Here is a 22227-nt window from a genome sequence, read left to right on the forward strand (position 1 = left end):
TCAGAAGGGCTTAAAAGCAGAGTGCCATGCCCTGGGCTATCATAACCCTTAACAGTGGTGGTGGCAGCGCCTTGCGGCCCTGCAATGCCTGATCCACATGTTGCTATTCGAATGGAAATGCCACAGCACTTGCAGTGCCCATTTAGACCCCCCTAGTCCATGGTGTGCATATAGTTCTACTTGATTTAGGAGTCTAGGACCTATTTTCCAGCATTAATTTAGAGTTTAGGCATTTCAAAGATTTGATTCATGATATTACAGGGATTGAAAACATTGCCTCCTTCCTGGTGTCAGATACCTCTACCCTTGTCTGAGAAACAGCAGAATAGAAGGTGTACCAGCATTTCAGCCCGTGTGATTCACAACTTGTCCGATTAGTAGGAACAGGCATGGTTTTCTGTTTACATTGATATGTCAGGATGTAAACTGCTGCTGAGGCTGTGGACTTTGAGCTGTTATCAGCTGATAGATCTAGCTCAAGGTAACCACATATACTATTTTGCCAAAGTAAAAAAACCCACCACCTTTATAACATTCCATGTCTCCAATTGTCTTGTTGGCATGAATGCATCAATGCAAGAAAGATTTGTAGGACCACGTTTATTCATCTTATTGGGATTACAAGCTCCTGGTACTTACAAACATACTGCAAAGAATAGGACCTGGTCTTTACGTATCTGATAAGGCATTTATATTGTCTTATTGTTAAAGTGGTACAAACAGATAATATTTGATCTGGCATGAAGATGCCCAGTATGAAGTTATTACCTTTAAATTACTTGAGTAAGCCTGAACTGTCAGAACAAAGTTATATAGCATCAGCACCATGTGTTATGTGGTGGCAGCTATTTTTGGGTCCATTCTAGGAGCCCTAGTGATAGGAGACAGTGTTTCAGCAAAGCCCAGCATGAACTTCATGGTTTAGATGAACAAAGAGCAAGCAAGAACCTGGCCCAAACTGCTGTCACTCAGAGAACGAATGCAATATTGTTTCCCATGTATCTGTTGTGCCTCTTTTTTCCTAGTCAACCAATAAACGCCATCATCATGGCTTTGATGCAGACCAAGATGCCAAGAAAATATATAGTGCCTGCAAAGGAGCGGGTAAGAAAGCTCTTGTTTTTTATACAAAGGTCAATTCAATATTATAGACGATATACATAAACTTAGGCCAAAACAGCTGTTCCAACAAGTTTCAGGTAGTGCTTGTGCTTTCTGTCACTTACTGACTCAAAGAATAAATGGGAAGGGAAGCCAGCTTGTTGCTCAAAGACTGGTAGGATCTGTTTTGCCAATTCTTTGGCTCCAGGGAACTGGGATAAACATGATATTTGCTCCCTGTAATAGGAACATCAAGCTGTCAACCCTGATATGACAGTCATGGGGTCCAGCTAGTCAGGTTGGACAAAGGTCATGGTTATACGTCCTTACCTATGAGATGAGTCATGGCACAAAGCCCAGTAAGTGGATGAAATAGATGGAAGAGCACTAGGAGAGCATGGCTCAGTGTCCACCAGCTTGACATGCATGCATGAGCAGACCTGGCATACGGCTTGATGCCTGTGATCTGCCACCTAAGCCCTGATTATGGTATGGGCATTTTGGCAGTGCCCATCACACGCAAGGTCATAGGCCTCTCCTGATACACATTCTCCATTTCAATACTTGAAGAAGTAATGCCTGAGACAAGCTGCTGGCCCTTAGCTGGAAGTGCACAAGGACACGTGTGTTAATGCAATAGCTACTCTATTGTGTCTTTTGAGCATCCAAGTAACATCTCTGTGGTCCTGTCCCTTTAGTCACAAACAGAACGAATGCCTTCCAGTAGCTTTGTTCAGTGCAAACATCTGTTTATATGGCTGAGGGCAAGAAAAAGTACAAGACCAATGTCATTGCCCTTAGTAAGCTTCTTTCATCTATTGTGTAAGTTACAGGCCAAAGCTGCCCCGAGGCTTTCTGCTGGAGGGACATTGCATGTTCAGCTCCCCCATGGGTTCCCAGGAGGTGCAGCTGCTGTGGTGCTCATCACTGGGGCATCCCATGTTCCCACTTTACTCTCACTTATGTTTGCCGAGAAAAACTGCATCAACAGAGACCCAGACCATGAAGACTGGCTTCTACTCCTCTTTCTGACTCCATTTAGTGCAAAGCACAACCCATTTTGTACAGGCTGTACATTCAGGCTGTGGGTGAATGAAACTGATTTAAACACATCCTTACCAACCTAAAATATGAGCAACACAAGATGGTGAACTTTTATTTTATGGTCTGGACACTGTAGCTGACTACAGTTAAGTATATCCTCAAAATAATCTGAGATGCTACAAATCCTAAAGTTGGCAGCAGCAAGGATGTATGTATAGCAATTTTTTTCTCTTTAGACATCATGTTTTCTTTCCTCTGCATTAGATTCCTGGTTAAATAATTCCTATGCACAATTTCTTTTTCAGGAACTAATGAAAAGAAAATTATTGAAGTCTTGTCAATTCGAACATCAGAGCAGAGACAACAAATAAAACAGAAGTACAAGGCTCTATATAACAAGGTATTTTGAAATAAATGGTCTCCCTGTTTCAAACTGCATGCCTGATAAAAATACAGCCTACAGGACCCTGCTTTTGAAAATATCAATGACACAGTGGGTTTAAGGAGAACACCAGTTAGTTTCTGATTCAGCAATTTACTTTATCTCCTAAAATACTGATTATATTTCTAGTCTTGGGCCCCAGAGTCTTCTTGAGTCAACCTTAACCAGATCAGAATGTTTTAATCAAAGTTGGGAGAGCTAGAAAACAATTAACTGAAATAAAAAATATTTCAGCTTGGGATCATCTTCAGCACATTCAGAAACAAGAATTAATGTAAAAGGGAAATTTTAAGTCAGAATCTCTCTCAGACCAGTTGCAAATTCAGAGGAACTATTTGATCTTACATCACTATATTTTTGTTGAGTTTAATAGATGTAGTATTGGTTTCTTCCAGTGATGAAGTAAAATACACTGAGAAGTCTCACTGGGTGCTTGATTTCTGGAGGGGGAAACATAAACTGCCTTAATGATTTTGTGTCTAAGAAAAATAAAGCTTCCAACAAGAAAAATAAAGCTTCCAATATTTTGTTTAGGTAAACACCTGAATCCTGCAGAACGTGTTATGAACTTGGCATTTTCTTAAGGCCTTCTCGCTCATTAGTCATTAATCAGTGTTAATAGGACAGGCAGCACTGAACCTGAAAGCCTTCTATATGTAAAACTTACTGCAAGCACGATAACAATTTTGGTAAATAGTACAGATTTAGTTCTATAGTGAGGATTAATAAAAATAGGTATTAGAAATGAGCAAATGCCATGAAACATCGCAGTTACATCAGCATGTAGCAACCCTTCTCACTTGCCTGGGCAGCCTGAATCTCTTGGGAAGGGGCTGCAAGTTGTGCCATTTCACTCTCCTGCTGCTCCAGGTTCACAGTGCATGTGTTGAAACTGCTCCAACACCGATGCCAGCCTCTGAATTGAATAGATGGAGTGTTCACTTGAGATTGTGCAAGAGGCTGTTTAAGAACAACAGATTTGGAGCTGAGCTTCTCAGTTGTCCCGAACTTGTCAAGCACTTCCCCTACTACAGGAAATGTTAGCTGCAGATAGGGCTTCAGATAGATCATCAGTAGGCATCCTTCTCAGTGCACATCCACCGGCTAGTTCTTCTCCGAGGTCTTACTGAATTTTGAAGGTGGATTTTTTTATTTTTGGTGAAAAAAAAATGCTGATTGCTTGGCACCAAAGCACTTTGTAGAATTTTGTTGCTTTTCCCAGCAAGTCAATTTTAACCAAAACTGGATGATAAGTTTAATAAGTTTAATCTTTTCTGTTGCAACTCTTTTGAAGCAGAAAGTTTCTGCATTGTGTTTCAGAGTAAACTCTCCTGTTAAGCTCTTAAAAACACTAGACTGCATTTATTTAAACAAGTAAGAGTCAAAACTGGACTGATATTGGATGGTATTTGAAGATGGGACAGTAAATTCATTCAGTATAAAACAAAAAAAATTAGGGAATTTATTTTACAATGTATTTAAAGCCTTTTTATGTTTTTGTTCCTTTTTGGCACAGAAGAAGCTTTGAAATAATGACATTCCCTGAAATAAATAAACTCTTCTCTAATCCCAGCTCAGCTTTTGCACTAAGTCTTCTGACTGTCCCTGCAGGATATGGAAGAGGACCTGAAGGGAGACCTGAGTGGGAGTTTCGAAAAGGCTGTGCTGGCTCTGTTGGACCTGCCCTGCGAGTATGAGGCCCGAGAGCTTCAGAAGGCAATGAAAGGCCTTGGGACGAATGAGTCGCTGCTGATCGAGATTCTCTGCACACGAAACAATAAGGTTGGGACACCCCAGTAGTTTTTATGCATGATCTTCCTTTGGTAGCAGGGCAAAGAGCTCACCAAGAGCATTCCCCTGGGAGGAGGTTGAGGGATCAGATCAACTTCCATGACTGAGATGCCTGTTGTCAGTGGCTGCAGATGTAAGGTTGCCATACCAGGGCTGAAACTCTTGCAGGAATTAAGAGCAATAAGAGCTGTTTTATTCATATTCCTTCCTTGGTCCTACTCATACCTCCTGTGGATGGCAAAGAAGCATCACCAATGACAGAGGAAGCCCCAAATGCCTGTTTAAAGGCAGCTTTGGCACAGCTCTGACTGTTCAGACATGGCTCCTGCCAGGTACAGGAACGCATCCCTCTTCAAAAAGCTCTGTAGCTTATGCCTAAACGTAAGTGAAGCCAGAGGGACACCTCCAGAAGTCGGGTTTCCATCGAGGTGCTGTCCTGAACCGGGCTGGGTTTGCACCATTTCTCTGTGCCCTGAAGAGGGAATGGGAATTTGGCTTCTCCTGCCTCCACACGTGCTAGGCCTCAAGCAACACAGGCATGGTACTGACTTGCTGGGGTTTTTTTTGCTTACTTATTATTAATTAATAACATGTATTTATTTATAAACATTATTCCTTGTTTATTTATTAATGTGCTTGTTTATTTTATTTTTATTTGCCTAGGAAATCGTAAACATAAAGGAGGCATACAAACGGCGTAAGTAGAATTGTCTTACAAAGACTTTCATTTAAAGCCTTTATCGCTGAGTGAACTCTCACAGATTTTTTATTTTCTCCACAGTCTTTGATAGGGATCTAGTGTCTGATGTTGAAAGTGAGACAAGTGGCTTCCTACGGAAGATATTAGTCACCTTACTAGAGGTAAGGCTGGAGGCTTTCCTTTTATGCATCTACCTGGTAGAGATTTCCATTTCTCTATCCTGTCTACCCTAGGTAATCATTGTACGTATTAGCTGGTATTTATAATAATGTAATTATGATATGTAATATAATAATGAGGTAATTATAATAAACAAAAGGCATTCTTCAGGACACATGCCTTCTGTATCTATAGAAGTAATTTTATAAATTGAAGAAAGCAGCATTGTTTTATTATTGTTTATACCATGGCAATGGTTAGAATACCCATTCAAGATCATGGCTACGTTATGCCAAATTCTACCCCAAACAAGCAAAATCTGATTTCCATCTCAGCTGAGGAATTTACAATTCAGATAGATGCAGAAAAAATAAGAAAGAGATTGCTGTTATGTTAGTTTTCCATACACTAAAATATCACATTTTCCATTAGAACGCATTTTTTTTAAACCACCTACATGAAATAAAGAAAAGAATATCTCCATAAATAGTGTAACTAAGAAGATTAGGCTCACACCTAGAAATGCAATGTGGTGACCAGTCTGATGAGACAGCCCTGAGAAATGAAAAGATTCAATAAACAGAAGAAGCTTTAAAGCCCTAACAGTCACATTGCTAAATACACTGCAGTTAGATTCCCATTCTGGAAAGCATTGATACAGCTCTCTTCAACCTCTTTGGGTGTATTTTCAGGAATAACAACATCATTATTCATAGATCGTTTTCATAGACTAGTCCTTCATAATTTCTTCCAGGAATTATCGTGTTAGTGAAGCTCGGAGTATAGGGATTAGTCAGGAAAATACTTTGGAGTTACAGGGCATATCCAACACTACAAAAACCTTTAGCACTTCACTGTAAGTACTAGGAACCTTTTTGCAGTAGCTGGATGATGAATACACCAGCAGCTTTCCTAAGAAACCTTATGGTTGGAGCCCAGGGCACTGTACGTAACCAGCAGCTCAGCCCTCCAGGAGTGAAACTAAAGGCCACGTTGGGACGGTCATGCCCCAGCTCTGTCTGCACATCTCCGCCCCGCTCCCACTCCAATGCCTGCCCACTGGGCATGCCACCACTTCCCATCAGTGGAAGAATACCTGCAAAAAGACAGCAGAAACCAGAACAAAAGAAAGATCTACGTGGGAAGGGACCTTTGGAACTCCTCTGGTCTGGCCCTCCTCAAAGCAAGGCTAACTCCAAACTCAGACTAGGTTTTCTTCTGATTTTGCTTTCTGCTCTGGACATGGCTGGCTGGAGGAGGGAGCAGAAACACCCATGGCAAGGATGCTGGGGACAGGGGGGACCAGCCAGAGGGGAGCATCCACAGAGTATGGTCTACTACTGTGCAGCTACCAAGCCCTGATAGTCCCTGCCTGCTCCAGAGGCATCAGAGTTGCAGCCTCATTAGGGTCCCAACACACAACAAATAAAACTGGGAGATAGGCCATAGCATAGAGGCTTCACCTTTAAAGTCAGGAAAACTAGGGGCTGTGGTTCTTGTGAACAGACCGTTTGAAACTGTACCAAGTCTCACCATGCCCCATTACTAGACATTTGTCAGCAGATGGCAGCAAAACTATAGCCAAAATATCTGTGCTGGCCACAAGCTGACAACCTTACCTTCCACTACGAAATGTCACCAGCCGTTGGTCTGTTTGTTTTACTGTCATGTCCTTTCCTGTAGGCAACCCGAGATGAGACCCAACAGGTCAATGCAGAGCTCGCTCAACAAGATGCCACAGATTTGTATGAAGTAAGTGCAGTAGTGGAAAAATCCCCATTTGCCCCACGCTGTGCAGCAAGGGCTGCCTCGGGGATGACTAAACATGCCAAGTATGGGGGCAATGGCAGTGTAAGGAGATGAAGGGAGAGAGTCACAAGCTGGAGCTTGGTGGATCAAGGGCTTTGGCTGACTTTTTGTCTCTACTGTGAGTAAACAAGCACTTCAAAAAAATAACATGCAATCTTTAAGGCAGGAGAAGGCCGCTGGGGAACAGAGGAGCTGGCTTTCAACATTGTCTTAGCAAACAGAAGCTATAGTCAGCTGAGAGCTACTTTTCAAGCCTATGAAAAGGTGAGTTATTCTGTTCTGTGATGTGGGTTTCATAGGGCCTCACATGTAGTTTGTAGACCCTACAACAATATGTAGAGCAGGTGATACTTTGTTTGCTGTTTTAAAACTTCTTGAATGCTTTAAGAATCTTGGAAAATATTTTTATACAACTGGATCCTGCTCTTGTGGAAATAGTGGATAAAAGCTGTATCTTCTGCCAGTAAAGAACCTATTCCCCTTTGTAACCTACACCACATCCAGCCAGATAAATGTCGTGATGTTATTTCCTTCCTACAGCTGCATGACAGCGGGTGTCCTCACTCCTGCAGGAGGACCAGCAAAGGGACAAGTTCACAAACTTCTGCCCTGAAGCAGGGTTTTGCTTTTCTGGTTTTTCCTCTCCTTCTCCAAAGCAAAGCCTGGTGAGGTCTCTCCTCCTCATCCCCCTACTTCACACACTCATATTGGCTGGACAGAGGCACATCTCCAGCCTCTTCCTTTCTGCCCATGCTGAGCAGGCAGCCTGTGCAGGTACTTTGCTGCACTTTCCTCTGTCTCCAAGCATAAGGCAAAGAGACAGCAGGATCCCAGCTGTCAGGTACTTCTCTCTGTGTCACCCACCAGGGATATTTTACTCATGCCTGGGTCTGGAGCTGTCCTCCACTGAGACCTCTCCCCTGGGAATGACCTGAGAAAGTCAAAGCAATGTAAGATCCAAGGTCCTTCTCCTGGCAATGAGGTGAAAGCTCAGCAGAGACATTGATCCTCAGGAAAGTGTCCCCCTTCCAGCCTCTGACTCATAGTCCTAAATTTCCCTAGAATGATTCTGAGTTCATCAGAAAACTGTAACCCTAGGCACTGAAGATGAAAAAACCTCCAGTCAAGGCCATATTTCAGTGTCAGCACAATAAGGAACCCGTAGATGGAAAAATGTTTGCAGCTTAATCCAAGTTTTGGTTTGTTGCTGGCAGGAGAACAAAACCAGTCACTAACTGATACTCTCTCCCTCAGAGTGGACCAAGCCCTGGGGGTTCAGTGGAATGCTCCGATGGCCAAACTACCTTGGCTTTTTGATTCCTAAAGCCAAGTAGATCAGGTTGCCCAAACCAATCCACCACATCCTGTCTGACTGTATTTGACACAGAAGTGGGCCAAGATCAGAGCCATGCAGACATCAGTTCTGTGCATTTGGAAAGATAAATAGGGCCAGATCTAAACCAGGCTGAGGGTTTGCAGAACTTAAGCCCAAATTCTCAGAAGGTAGCCCTTCCTGCCTTATACCCATAGTCTCCCAGCTCCAACCTAAAAGTCCATTAGAGCCTTGAACCATGCAGGGCTGTCTTGGTAGGAAAAACAGAGCAAAGTGAAAGGCTTTGAGGTTCACGGAGTTCACAAAGGTCAGAATAAACTCTGTTTCAAAGTGGCAATCTGTTTTTCCCCTTTCTTACAGAATAATACAAAAACTCGGGAACAACTGCAGTGTTGTAAACTTTCCCTGGGAAGCCAAAGACAATAAGTAACAAAACTTCATAGAGCTGGTAAAGCTCCAAAAATTATCTTATTTGTGTGGGAGCCATCCAGAGCCTTTGATAGAGAGGTCAGAGGAAGCTCGAGCAGTTTCTACTGACTAGGGGGTCACTCAAGAAGAAGCTGCAGCTTCTTTGTCCTAGAAGCCCTCAGATACATGTGATTGCTTGATTTAGGTTATCCATCTCTTAACCATTGTGCCTTGCCTGGCTGCATGGACATTCTTCTCTTGGTACCAGTGGATCTAGGGGCACTTACACCAGAGGAAAACTTCATTTGCCCTTGAGTTACTCCCTCGGAAAGGCTCTAAAGGACCGAATTGGCTTTTTGCCATTGGATACTAAATCTGGTGCTGGTTTATGGCAGTGGGATAACATGCACAGCAGCAGCTCTGATGGCATCTTTTTGTTGTCCTCATAGGTGTGTGGAAAAGACATAGAAGAATCCATTAAAAGTGAAACATCTGGAGATCTGCAGAAGGCTTATCTCACTCTTGGTAAAAACAAGAAAAAATTTCAAGAGCTTTCTTTTCTAATTCTTGCCATCATCTGACATTGGTTGTTGGGGGTCTGCCTGGCAACAGACATCAAGACAGCCCTAACCTGAGCAGACATATCTGCCAGGAAAAGAAGAGACAGATTTCAGTAGTGATTTGGATCCCTTTGTTTTAGAAATAAAACTTGCTAGATACAGCTCCTCTCTTCACAGATAAATTATTTGCCCTCTAACACAGGGTGGCCATCTCCAAACTGCCCCTGAGGCCATGGATGTTGAAAACTTCCAGCAGATGCCTGGGAATCATTGAAAGTGCGCTAGCCAGCCACTACAAAAATGTACAGTGTCCTCGACAGCAATTTAGCATTGGGGATGACTGTGACCAGTATCTAAGCCTGTGCCCAGGCTCTGCTTATCTTAGTGGTATCACTGTTATCCATCTGGAACTGGGCTCACCCAGATCTTGCCCCTGTGAGCTGTGAAGTGAGCAGCTACCCCAGGAATAGTTGGGCAAGAGGAACTCCAGAGGAGCAAATGCTTGTTCTCATTCATTTCATTTTCACTGTGGAATGGCAGAGTACACAGTGCTGAACGTTTCACTGTGTAACATGCTTTCCTGTGGAGAAATGTACAACCCCATTCAGCCTCCAAGCCTTCTCCTTGCATACTGATAGGGGACCAGTCACAGAATGAAAGCTCTACCAGTTCATATGTGTGACTGAACATAAACCCTAGAGATTTTCCTTTATTTCTTCCTTATTTATTTCTTTCTCATTGAAGATGTATCACAAAGAGTAATATACAAGTATAATGAAGCCTCTTACTGTTTTCTGTAGTCAGCTGTGCCAAAGACTGCCCAGGTTACTTCGCTACACTTCTACACAAGTCGATGAAAGGAGCTGGGACTGATGAAGACACCTTGATTCGCATCCTTGTGACTAGGGCTGAGGTAGGGTACCCTTCCACCTGTAATACCTCACATCAGCTCTGGAAGAAATACGAATGGGGAGGGTATGGAATGAGTCCTGGTAGATCGTGTGCTCAGTCAACCCATTTCAGCCCAATGGCATCGGCGGTCACGCTCTGCTTTTGTACCCAGGCAACTGTAATTTTGATATTGCCTCTATTTCTGTTTTCAAAAGAAATAAACCAGAAAGCATGCAGGCAATTTTGAGTGAAGTCAACTGTACCTGGTTAAAGCTAGCCCATGGGAAGGTCTGGCCCCAAAAGGATGTTAAAAGTAATTTTCTCGTTAAGTAATGATAAAGCAGCCGTTCCCAAATTGAGAATTGCTTACAAACATATGTTGCCAATTCTTTCTGATTCCAGCTGGGAAAAACAGATGGAGAGGAGGGAATTAAAATAAAGAGCCAAAGGAGATAATTGTCATTTTAAAAAGCACAAAAATGCACAAGACATTTGAGATCTTAAACACAGTCTTTAAGTCTTCCTTCCTTGTAAGCTGTGTAGGTTGTAACCACAGGGCTGTTTCAGTCTTGACAGAGAGGAGGAGTCGTTCACAGAGACAAGGAGAACATATTTCTCAATCATTGGCAGTGTGAGGAATTAGTCTCCAGGGTAGTCCCTCTGTTAAGACACGGTCCAATCACGATAACATTTAAAACTATCACTCTAAAAGTGATAAAGATCAGAACCATGCCATGAAGGCCTTTTCACGGTAAAACTCAAGACAAGCATTTAATTATGCCCCTGTAGTAACCAGAAAATTACTTCAGTGGGTGGAACAAAACTCTCTTTTAGCCATACCCTTGGAAGTGCCCCTTTCCCTTATTGCCACCACGGAGTGGCCTCAGGAGGTCACAGTGACCTGTGGGAGTTTGTCCAGCACCAAGGCTGTGCCCGCATGGCACCACTGAGCAGAGATGTCCTTGGCTGCCCCAGCACGGCTCTCCACACAGTCCCATACCCCTCACCACACCATCCGACATGGGCTTACCTCAAATACAAACATTAAGCTGAAAGTCCTCCAAGGTTTTTAGACCTTCTTTCTCCTCTCCTATGGTAGACCTTGGATCAGACCCTATGGGTCCTGGTAGAAGCAGGGCTTATTACTCAAACCACATACCACTCTTCTAAAGAGGCTCTTGGTGTCTCCTCAGAGCGACCTGCCAGCAATAAAGGAGAAGTACCAGCAAATGTACAAGAAGTCATTAGCTGAAGCTGTCCGGTCCGAAACCTCTGGGGACTTCAGAAAGTTGCTGCTGGCTGTTTTGCACTAAAAAGCCATTAAGAATGAAGAGGCATGCTGAGCAGCCACCTCTTGATTAGTTTCAAAAATAGCATCCAAAAAATGTGGCATTAGCACAAAGAAAAAAAATCCAATTTATTTTCTTTCCAGCTAGGAAATGTGTTGCCAAGAAATGCTGGATGTGAGGTTTATGTTATGGCTATCTCGCCAAATGTCCTTAAGCAATAAAGACATGTTAAAAAAACTAAATCTAAATTGACCTCTTTGTGTTTGCATATGTGGAGGAATCTTCTGTCATTGTTTTTTCTGGGTAGATTTTCTGCCTTTCTGTCATTCTTAAGATTATCCCTGTTCTTTCCCCAATTCAAAGGGTGCCATGTCATGCCATTACGGTCCTGCCAAGAGAAAATGGATAGGAATTTCTTCTCAGCCCATTATTTCAGCTCTTTAAATAACCTAAGGGCTGTGAATTAATGATTTAAGATGGGCCCTGATTAAAATCCTGCTGTCAATGGGGAAGGTCAGAGTGATTTCCCTGTCTGTGAGTTGTCCTCTCAGAATAGTCACCTCCTAATTTGTCCCAGGAAGGAGATAAGGACTTGCAGTCCCCATTGACACCTCCTGGGATACGGTGCAGGAGCACAGCTGGGGAAGAGACGGGGCTTCATGAGGTAGATTTGTCAGGAAGGGAAATGCTGTTCCCACAGAGGCAGATTTGGGGCTCAGGACAGCTGCATGGTCTCCATCCTTGGAGGTTTCCAAGATCTGACTGGATAAAAACCTGAATAACCTGGTCTGATCTCAGGGCTCACCCTGCTTTGTTGAACTAGAGACCACTGGAGGTCCTATCATATGAGAGAAGATGTAGATGAAAAATAATAAGACAGGGCCTGACAAATAAGAAGAGACAGAACAGTCTGGGTCAAGAAGATGGACTTGTGGGCACTTCTCCATGTCTGGCCCTTTCTCTCTTTCGAGCGTATTGCTCTGCGAGGAGAAAGGTCTTTCAGACCTAGATCCTCTGGGGTATTGATGGCTGTGTGTCTAATTCCCACTTAAAACAGTATTTCTGAAGCATTGGACCTGTTTCTCCTGCTTGTATCCATGTCACAGCAGTTGTGCCTGGCCATCTTGTTATAGTCTGTAAAGGTGGGACAAAATTAATGGGAGCTGGGAAAGACGAAGAGCTTTTAAGAAGGATTATCTGTGTGTTACACAGGTATAACAGGATGTTCTGGCATTTTAAAGGCCTGATCTCCCTTTGGCAACATTTCTAGCAACCTGAAAATACCAGGGGCAGATCCTGAACCTGAAATGAACCGTCTGATTCCAAATGTGCTTTTATCAACGGCATTTTAATGTATGGACCCAGAAAGAGCGGAGCAGTACAGGATCTGCGTATCTCCTTGTTGCTGTTGCCATGGGGCTCTTGTAACCAGAGACTATAGACAGGATAGATGAATAATCTACTTAGGTGTCCAGTGTTCCTGGTGATATTTTATCCTCCAGAGGTCACACTGTATGTTCAGTCCAAGATAAGCTGGCAGGTACCCATTCTCAAATGATGCAGTTTGAAGAAAAAGCCAGCAGGTGTCTGAAATGCACATGAAGGAGCTGGTTTAGGCAAAGGATTTGTTTTAAAATATTCCAACAAGAATGCCCGAAGCTATATGAGTGGTTTCTGTGAAACCTCTAGAAGCTCAGCACACTTCAAACCCAGCTATGTACTTATTTAATGTGAAGTGCATAACTTTGACAGCCAAATTTATTTTTGCCTGAAGGCTGCTTTAATTAACGCTAGTAGGTCATTCTGACTAAAGAAGGAAGAGTACAATTGCTTTCATCTTAATCTTTCATTCTTTAATTAGAGATTGGCCTGAAACCAAGCCAGGAGCCCACACATCTTCACATCCACTCGTACTGGAGCAAAGTCATTATTGAATTACATGCTATAACTTTCTATCTGGACACAATGCATACAGTGATGGCAGTGACACTTGTGACTGCAACAAGTAGCAGCAGAAGGAAGTTAGCAGACTTGTCTGTGGTCAAGAGGCATATATAACAAAAAAATCTTCACCAGGAGAGTGGTTCAGGACTGGAGCAGATTGCCCAGAGAGGTTATGAAATCTCCATCTTTTAAGATTTCAAAACTTCAACTGGGCAAGTCCCTGAGCAACCTGATCTAACTCTGAGGTTAGCCCTGTTAGTGAGCAGGAGGTTGCACTGGGTGAGCTCCCAGGGGCTCCCCGGCCCAATCTTTCCACGACTTTAGGAGAATTAGGTAGCTTGTGAGCAGGAGACCTGACAGTGCTGTGTGGAATAGTAATCATATTTCTGTTCCCTGAAGTAACACAAAGGACTTCATCTTATTGTCACATATGATCGTCCATCAGTTCCCCATGGTCACACTGGATTCTGTTCACTTTTTAATGTCTTCTCCACTACTTGCTAGCTTGGGAACTTTCATTGCCTTCAGTGGACCTGAGATGTCATCCAGGGAGCTAAAGGACAGGGTCAAAGGGCTGTTTTCTCAGACCAGTGAAGCAAATAGTGAATCCACACAGGGCTCCGGCTGAGTACAGACAGGACTCAGGGAGGATGCTGCAGTGGGGAGTATCAGGATGCATCCAAAACTGGGTGCTTGCTGTGGAGAAACATTTCCTTCACAGATCTGGCCCAGACATCACACATGGAGTTAGGTGTCCAGGTGGTGTTATCAGCTGGGTGAGATACAGACGTGTCTGTTGAGTAGACAGGTCCCTATTCACGCTATCTCTTGACAGTAATTTGCTAGTCTAGACTTATCTTTGCTCTTTCAATGCACATATTAATTATATATATTTACATACATATGTAAATATGCAGTACATAAATCTAATAATTCCCCAACACATTAGTCTTCCTTTCTGCTCCTTTATTTCTCTCCCCTTCAGCTTCTAATAAGCAGAATGGTGCCAGGTGCTCATCTTACCCTCATCAGGTCCCACTGAGGCTGGCCCACACAGCACCCCAGGCAGCGCTGGCTGCTCCCCCAACCTGGGCTGAAGACTGTCACCCCAGCCAGCCACCACTGCTGCCTGGGGCATCTTCCCATCCCTCCAACTAATGGCATCTGATTAATTATGATCCTTATAATTGTCTCTTTTTACAGTGAGGAATGTTAATGGGTTTTGTTCCCTCTCCCATTTTTATGAAGACCATAATAAGGAATATTTTTTCTTGTTCTCCTGTCCATTTAGACTGTGAATTTGGTGAAAGGGATGATCCCTCTCTTGGTAACTGGGGAGGCTAGTGGTCATTGAGGCAGCACATGTAGCACTGACTAAGCTCAGTGAAGTCTTTGCCTTGAACAGTTCATTTTCCTTATCCATATTTGTTCATTTTCATCTAAGTTGTAATAGGATCAGTGTGTGAGTTTTAGAAGTTGTCTGACATCACCAATCTCTGTGCACCTGTCTGCTGGCCGATTGGATTACAGCTTTTTTCCGCTCTGTTGCTTAGCGCATGATAATAGACATTTCATAATTCCATCACATTAAAACATAAGAAGAGCTGCTCTGGGTCAGATCAAAGGTTCAGCCATCCTAATTCCAAAACTGAGCAATCCCAAACACTTAAGAAGAGAGAGCAGAAGGAGCAGGGTGAGCATACAGCACTGCAGCAAAGCGGTCGTTCCTTGGTAGGCATTTCCATTTTCTGGCCATTGATGGAGTTCACAGCAGCAGTTGCAGAAGGTCTCTGTTTTTAACAGCCCTCAATGGCTCCAGCCTCCCTCAAGGGATACGGAGGACCTGCAGCATCGTGTCCCACAGTGCTGCTGGGTCGCGTATCCTGTGAATGAACTCACTTTCCCGTTTGCACATGGTGTTCAGACCTGTCCTCCCAAAAAAGACCACTCAGGCCTGGTTCAGCCAATGTCAGCCAAGGAAATCTGCCTCAAGGGCTCACTCGGGTACAGACTTTCTCCAACAAATTATGCTGTCCCACAGAAGAAAGAGCTCCTCCCTCTCACCAGGGATCACGCCGCAGCAGTAGAGCCATATAGGACATGCTGTTCTAGGATATGCCATGAAAAATGATTTCTGGTTTATTTTTAAAGGAAATCCTAACTAAGCAGTGCTGATGTGTGCGTTTGGTTGGAGATGTGTCTGAAACCATAATTCTGGGAAAGAAAGAAGGGAGAGTTGCACAGCTGGCAGCAGGAGCTTCATTGCTTAGGAGCCTTGGCCCTGAATTGGCAGGGACCTGTGTGGGGACTCGGGAGGGAGCAGTGACCCCCCCGAGAGCTGTGAGCTGTTTAAACAGCACACGCTGTACTCGGGGTTAGTGGGAGTTTGTGTAACCGTGCAAAGCCCTCCAGCCTTGGATCTTCTAAATAAATGCCACATTTATCAGTATCTAAAGCACAAGAATATCCCACCTACCCTTCCCTGACCCCATCAAACAGTGTCATTAGTGAAGTCAGAATAATTTGTTTCTTTAAGGGTTAAAAAAATAATCCACAGCCACTGCCAGAAAGAGGCAGAACTAAACAGGCAGCAAGGAGTTAGAGCCAGAACAGAGATATAAAGCTAAATCAATCATCATGGATTGCAAATGGACCGCAAAGCGAGCATATACATACAGAGCAAGAAAGCAAGCAAAAGGGCGTTTTGTTTGGGTAGCTAATGTTCTTTGGATGAGGAGAGAGAAATTCTGCTTTGAGTTTTTAATGCCACTCTAAATATTTATAGCAAGATCATGGCCAGCTGGTGAGGCAGCGGCAGCAGGGAATAGGGAGGGGAGGATGCACTTTCCCCAGCGCCCCAACAGTCGAGTCCAGTGGCTCCTTCCCTTCCCCTCCCTCACCTCACCTGACTGTTCACACTCACGTGTGTGCACACAGACAGATGGTGCAGGAAGAGAAGATGCCAAAGCCTCCAAAATGGTATGCCAGCCTGACTCCACCCTGTTTTTAACACGGGCCTGGACATTCAGGGTTTTGTCTGGCCATCAGGCATTTTCACCATGTTGTTATGCTGCATTGAAAAGTCTCTGGGAAAGGCCATGTACAGCATGACCCATGATGCAAAGCTGCTGTTTATAGACAAACAGGCTGCTCCCATCCCTGCAGTCTGCTGGGCCACAGACGTGGGGGCAGGAACATATGGAGGACTGCAAGCACCAGCATGACACAGGAGTTGACATAAGGGCACCATGGCTCCCAAAAATCTTCACTCATCTGCCTTGCTGTGACTAGACACAGACATGACTCACTCGTGAGCTTTGGCTTTGAAAGTATGAGAAGGAGTTTTGCTTTAACCTTCTGTTTCCCTGTGGCAGCAATGCTTAGAAATGACATTTTGGATTTAGTCCCATCCCAAAACAAAGGGAGGAATCTCAGTACAGATGAGAGGTCCAATCCAGGTACCCAGACATGGGCAGACAATGCCATTTTTCCTGAAATGCCCAGGAAATTGGCAGGGAGCTGGGACACATCACACAGGACCTGTTGGAGACCTCTGCAGGGGTCAGCTGGGGTTGTGGAGGGTCTTCTGCTGGCACAAGGTGCTCAACTGATCCCAGCCCCGGGGACAGGTTTAGGCTCATCGTCCCAGATACCTACATGGGAGTGTTAAATATGGATACCTTACATGTGACTGAGGCAGCTGAGCATCCATGAAGACCTGTGCCTGGAATACTGTTCATCTACCCAAATATAGTTGGTACTTACTGGTGACCTGAATAGATCATCAGGCTCAATTGTATTAACTAGACCTCACTGGCTGCCCAAGAAGCTCAGACACCTTGTTCACATGCAGGCATCTGCAGTTAGAGACCTTGTTGAAGTGTCTGCCCGGGGGGGGGGCAATTGCCACCCTGGGACCCACCACCCTGGGACCGTGGTTTCCAGCTTCCTGCACTCCCATCAGCAGCCCACTCCAGTCCTCCCACTAGTCACACTGAGCTTCCTCAAGTCACCTGCTTGAACAGTTCTTTGCTAACAGCTTCAGAGAGCTGATGCTCGTATGCAAAAGACCACAACCTGGTTATTTTCTATTTGAAATAGCAAGTGGCACCATAAAGATAAATTACTCTAAGACTGAATTTTGTTCTCTGCTTGGCAAAGGCAGCCAGGTTCTCCCTGCCCATCTTGGGGCAACCTTGCTATGGCATCAGCATCTCCCCCTAGACTGCAATGGGCCAACACTCCCTAGATCTCTCCATGAGGTGGAGACACGGTCCATCCCACCAGGGTCTCTGGGAGCCCTTCTCTCTCCATGAAAGCACGGTGACAGTGCATTACCTAGCGCGAAGCATTGCAGACTGTTTACAGGCTTCTAGAGTTCCCAGGCACTTTAGGACAGGATCCCGCCGCTGTTTCCAAAGGGACAGCCAGGACTTTTATAAGTGAACTTTCCTCTCTCGGTCTATTTATTGTATATAAACATTTGCCAGAAAAACACCACCCGGGCATGCTCAGTGCCGGCCAGGTCATTGCAAAAGGGGACGGCGGCGTCACATGCGATAGCAGCGAGAAGCCCGTGTGCGCCTATTCTTAGCGCAGGAATGTATACAATGCCCCACCGCCGCGCCGCTCCTGCGCACTGCTCCCCAAAGCGGCAAAAGTGACTTCAGAATAAACACGGCCAGAAATCACCCTCTATGAATCACTTTACCTACTGAAAGAAACGTCCTGTGGGTTTATAGGTTTTTATCCAGGCTCTAGCCATGGAAAATCTCAGCAGAGAATAAACGGCAGAGAGTAAGTGCATGCAGTGAAGGACAACAGAAGGTAAACGTTTCTACCCTTGGGTTTCACTGCAGGTCGAGCTGTTAGCCATGACAAGAGATACTCATCGTATTGTTCTGCCTGGCACTTAACTTAGTCATTGTGTGTCTGATTAACATTAAAAAAAAAACAAACCACAGCTAAGCAGAGTTAATAAATAACCATTTTAATGCAGATTCCCAGTCTCTAGGGTTTCGTTTGCCCTGCTGCAGAGTTCAGCTCTGCCAGATTTACATTCTTTGGGAGTGACTAACTCTAGGGGAAAGAGGCGCGAGCTACTAAACTGCTAATACTTTAAAATAGTGAATAAATGTCTAAGCGCATTTATTCGACGCGATTAAAACGAACAAACCAATTGCTTCAGCCGTCCAGCTTTCATCCCAAATCAGTGAGATGACTTCAGTGCTTTTGCTTGCCAGGGACACAGGCAGTGCTGACCTCAGAGCTGCAACCTATCTGATAACTTTATGAAAATTTTGAAGAGTCTTAGCGACCTTTTAGCTTCTTTATTATTTTCCCACTGTGCTTAACGCATGTTCCATTTTTATGCATTGCAGTGAACGGATATTTAGAGCAACATCAAAGTCCTGATCTGTTCCCTTGAAGCTGGATATTTCAATAAAAGCTGCTAAGAATTTGGGGTTTTTTCCTGCCAAGTCCTGAATTTATCTCTCTCCTATTTCGCTATGGAGGAGGGATCCGCTGAGGAGTTTCTCTTCAAAGACCAGGACTTCTCCTCCGAACTGCTGAGGCAGCTGAACGCTCTGCGGCAGAGCGGGATGCTGACTGATGTTACTCTCTGCTCCAAGGGCTTTGAAATCCCCTGCCACCGAAATGTGCTGGCTTCTAGCAGTCCCTACTTCAAGGCGATGTTCTGTAATGACTTCAGAGAGAGTCACCAGGCTAAAGTCATCCTGAAGGGCATCGACACCGAGATTTTGGATCAGATTATCCTTTATGTTTATACAGGGGAGATTCTTATATCCGCTGAGAATGTCCTGCGCCTGTTGGAGACGGCCTCCATGCTGCAGTACACGAGGCTGTTTGAGGCCTGCTCTGCCTACCTCCAGGACAAGCTGACTCCTGACAACTGCCTGAGCATGATCAGGCTGGCAAAGATCTTGAACTGCCAAAGCCTGAATAAAAAAGCCAAGGCTATGGCTTTGAAATGCTTTCCTGAGGTGGCCTCTTCTGAGGACCTGAAGGACCTTTGTCCCTTGGAGCTCATTGATTACCTTGGGGATGATGAGCTCTGTGGGGAAGAGGAGCAGGTCTTTGAGACACTGATGGTCTGGATCCGACATGACCTCCAGGCAAGGCAAGGCTACATCCAAGAGTTGTTCAAGAAGGTCCGGCTTCAGTACGTCCACCCAACTTTCCTTTTCCACTTCATCGCCAACGACTCCCTCGTTCAGTCCTCACCCACTTGCAGGAGCATCCTTGAATCAGCCCGGAGACACATGTTTTGCTTGTACAGCACCAATGTGCCTGACATCAAGCCCATGTCGCATGTTCCTCGCAGATACTCCAACCAGGAGTTCCTCATCATCATTGGTGGCAGGAAGGACAGCCAGCAGACCACGAGGGATGTCTTGCTCTATGATGGCAAGACCAACCAATGGCTAAGCCTGGCCAAACTTCCCATGCGTCTGTACAAAGCCTCTGCAGTGAGCTTACACAGCAATATTTATGTGCTCGGAGGGATGTCTGTTGGCAATAAGAAAAGCCCAATCAGTGATAATATTTACATTTACTCCCTCAAACTCAATCAGTGGAGGTTGGTTGAGCCCATGTTAGTTCCACGTTATTCCCACAGAAGCTTGGCATACAAAAATTATATATTATCTTTCGGTGGAATTGGCAAAAACCAGGAAATTCTGAATTCTGTGGAAAGATACGATAGCATCTACAACACCTGTGAGAGCATGGCAAATATGCCTGTTGCTGTCCTTCACCCTGCTGTTGCTGCCAAAGATCAGAGGATCTACCTCTTCGGTGGAGAAGACATTATGCAAAACCCTGTCCGACTGATTCAGGTACTGGTCAGTCCTGCTTGTCGTGCAGTTCATCACCCTCCTGAGGAAATCAAACCCCACCAAAAACTTTACTGTGAGCTGCAGCAAGAGGCAGGATGAGTTGACACATGGCTCCAGGGAAGTCTTGTGTGTAAGGAGCATTGCAACTCTTTCATTTTCCCCTTCAAGTGTTTTATAGGCACAAGCCCCAAAGTACTTCTTTGGGTGTCCATCAGCCCTGCTGCTGGCAGGCACTGGGGCCAGGGCTGCTGCAAGCAATGCTATGGCAGGCAGTGGCCAACCCCCATGCCTGCAGGCAATCTCACTGAAATCAGTGCTTTCTGCTCAGCAGCCGAGCTGGGATCTTGGCCGCGCACCTGCTCACTGACAGCGAAAGCAAAGATTTGTGATCATTAGAGCGATTAGATTCTCCCTCATCAAAGGGCCAGAACTTAAACTGACAGTTATTTCGTATAAACAGTTGTGTTAGAAATGTGGCTGCTGCCACATGCTGCTGGCTCTCTGCCTGTTTTCAGCGGTTAAGCTCTATTAGGAGGAAAAAAATACATGAAATCCTTTCTTATCTGATTTAATGCTTTAGCAATGTTGTAGTGAAACTTTCTCCATGAGTGTTTTCCATTGGTTTAGGTGTTTTAACTATGAAGGATCATTAAAGGCTAAGATGGCAGCCAGCACATGAGCAATACTTCTTTACAGTGATAATGCTCTTGATTATCAGGTGGAAGGAAGTGTGTTTATCAGTTAGTGGGGAGACATCCTGGAGATATTTGCTATATTAAGAAGTGGATGATGTGATATAAAAGTTTGCATCACCCAGATAGAGACAACTGAATGATCTTCATCTGGCAACAGCTCTTTTTCTCACATAAATTGATGACTTAGATATCACCCCAAGTCCCATCAACAAGTCCCTTTGTGAACCTGAGTACATATCAACCACCAGCATGAATATAGGTGCTGGGCAAACATGGGGGCTGCCAGCAGAGCTGGGTGAAGTTGAGGTTGGTTTGCCCAGAAAATTGCTACAGCTAAGGAAGGGACACACAGAATAACTGGAAAATGAAATTAAACAGTGTGTACTTTGGGAGAGCATTATCCAGGAGTTACAGTGATTTAATGCAGGGATTTACAGCTGAGAAGCTGCCTTAGTGCGTGTGCTAGCATCTCCAAGCAGACAAGCCTGGAGAACTGGAATGCTTTCCAAGGGGACATATTAGGGAAAAAAGTGGGTAAATTCTCGGATTTACAGCCGTTCAAGCCAGAGGACTGTATTCATTAGGACAAAATAAAAAGCAGAAGTTCCTCTGTAATTACAATTGCCAGTTAAAATGCAACACATGTATCTTTATTTATTTGTCAGGTTTACCATGTCTCCAGGAATACATGGTTTCGAATGGAGACCAGAGTAGTGAAGAATGTCTGTGCACCAGCTGTCGTGATTGGAGACCAGATTATCATCGTAGGTGGTAAGGACTCTTTTGTCCTCCCTCCTGCCTGCCCCTGCCCAGCATCTGCAGGATTTCACAATCTTCCTGCTTCGGGTGCTCGCTAAAAAAGCATGTGGATCTGGGAAGGAAAGGAGGAGTGTGTCCAGCCTCCATACACATCTCTCATGGGGTCTCATGGCCATGGAAGTGGGGACAAGTTCTCCACAAGGTACTCTCTTACTCCAAGTAGCAGGACCTCAGTGAGGGGAAACTGAGGAAAAGCCAATGCAAGTTACTGTTGTATAGAAGAAAGGAGGAGGCCAAGGACATAGGAGTCCTGCTCCTCCCTTGCTGACACAGTCTGGCCCTCCCTGACTGCTCTTCTTGGAAGGACAGAGAGCACAGTTACCACAGGCCCTTGGAAGGTTTGTTGGGGTGGATGGGCTACAGGGCTATGAAGGGTCAATCA

General features: G+C 44.7%; 2 protein-coding genes across 2 annotated transcripts in view; both read left to right on the forward strand.

Moving 5' to 3' along the window:
• ANXA13 (annexin A13) overlaps window positions 1–11764 on the forward strand; it is a gene marked incomplete at its 5' end in the record, with an annotated part of 27211 nt that extends 15447 nt beyond the window's left edge. The window contains 10 exons of the mRNA XM_010191005.1: window positions 1026–1104; window positions 2451–2545; window positions 4199–4369; window positions 5042–5075; window positions 5160–5239; window positions 6921–6989; window positions 7209–7310; window positions 9237–9312; window positions 10148–10260; window positions 11432–11764. Coding sequence (XP_010189307.1) covers window positions 1026–1104; window positions 2451–2545; window positions 4199–4369; window positions 5042–5075; window positions 5160–5239; window positions 6921–6989; window positions 7209–7310; window positions 9237–9312; window positions 10148–10260; window positions 11432–11551 — 939 coding nt within the window. The remainder of the gene's footprint in view (window positions 1–1025; window positions 1105–2450; window positions 2546–4198; window positions 4370–5041; window positions 5076–5159; window positions 5240–6920; window positions 6990–7208; window positions 7311–9236; window positions 9313–10147; window positions 10261–11431) is intronic.
• A 7217-nt stretch (window positions 11765–18981) lies between these two features.
• KLHL38 (kelch-like family member 38) lies at window positions 18982–21797 on the forward strand (the record flags this gene model as incomplete). The annotated part of the gene is made up of 2 exons (XM_010191006.1): window positions 18982–20331; window positions 21692–21797. Coding segments are annotated over exons 1-2 (1456 nt in total), but the record flags the coding sequence as incomplete, so codon positions are not given.
• Between the last annotated feature and the right edge of the window lie 430 nt (window positions 21798–22227).

This window comes from Mesitornis unicolor, unplaced genomic scaffold (genome assembly GCF_000695765.1).
Source record: "Mesitornis unicolor isolate BGI_N332 unplaced genomic scaffold, ASM69576v1 scaffold26558, whole genome shotgun sequence".
NCBI classification, from domain to species: domain Eukaryota; kingdom Metazoa; phylum Chordata; class Aves; order Mesitornithiformes; family Mesitornithidae; genus Mesitornis; species Mesitornis unicolor.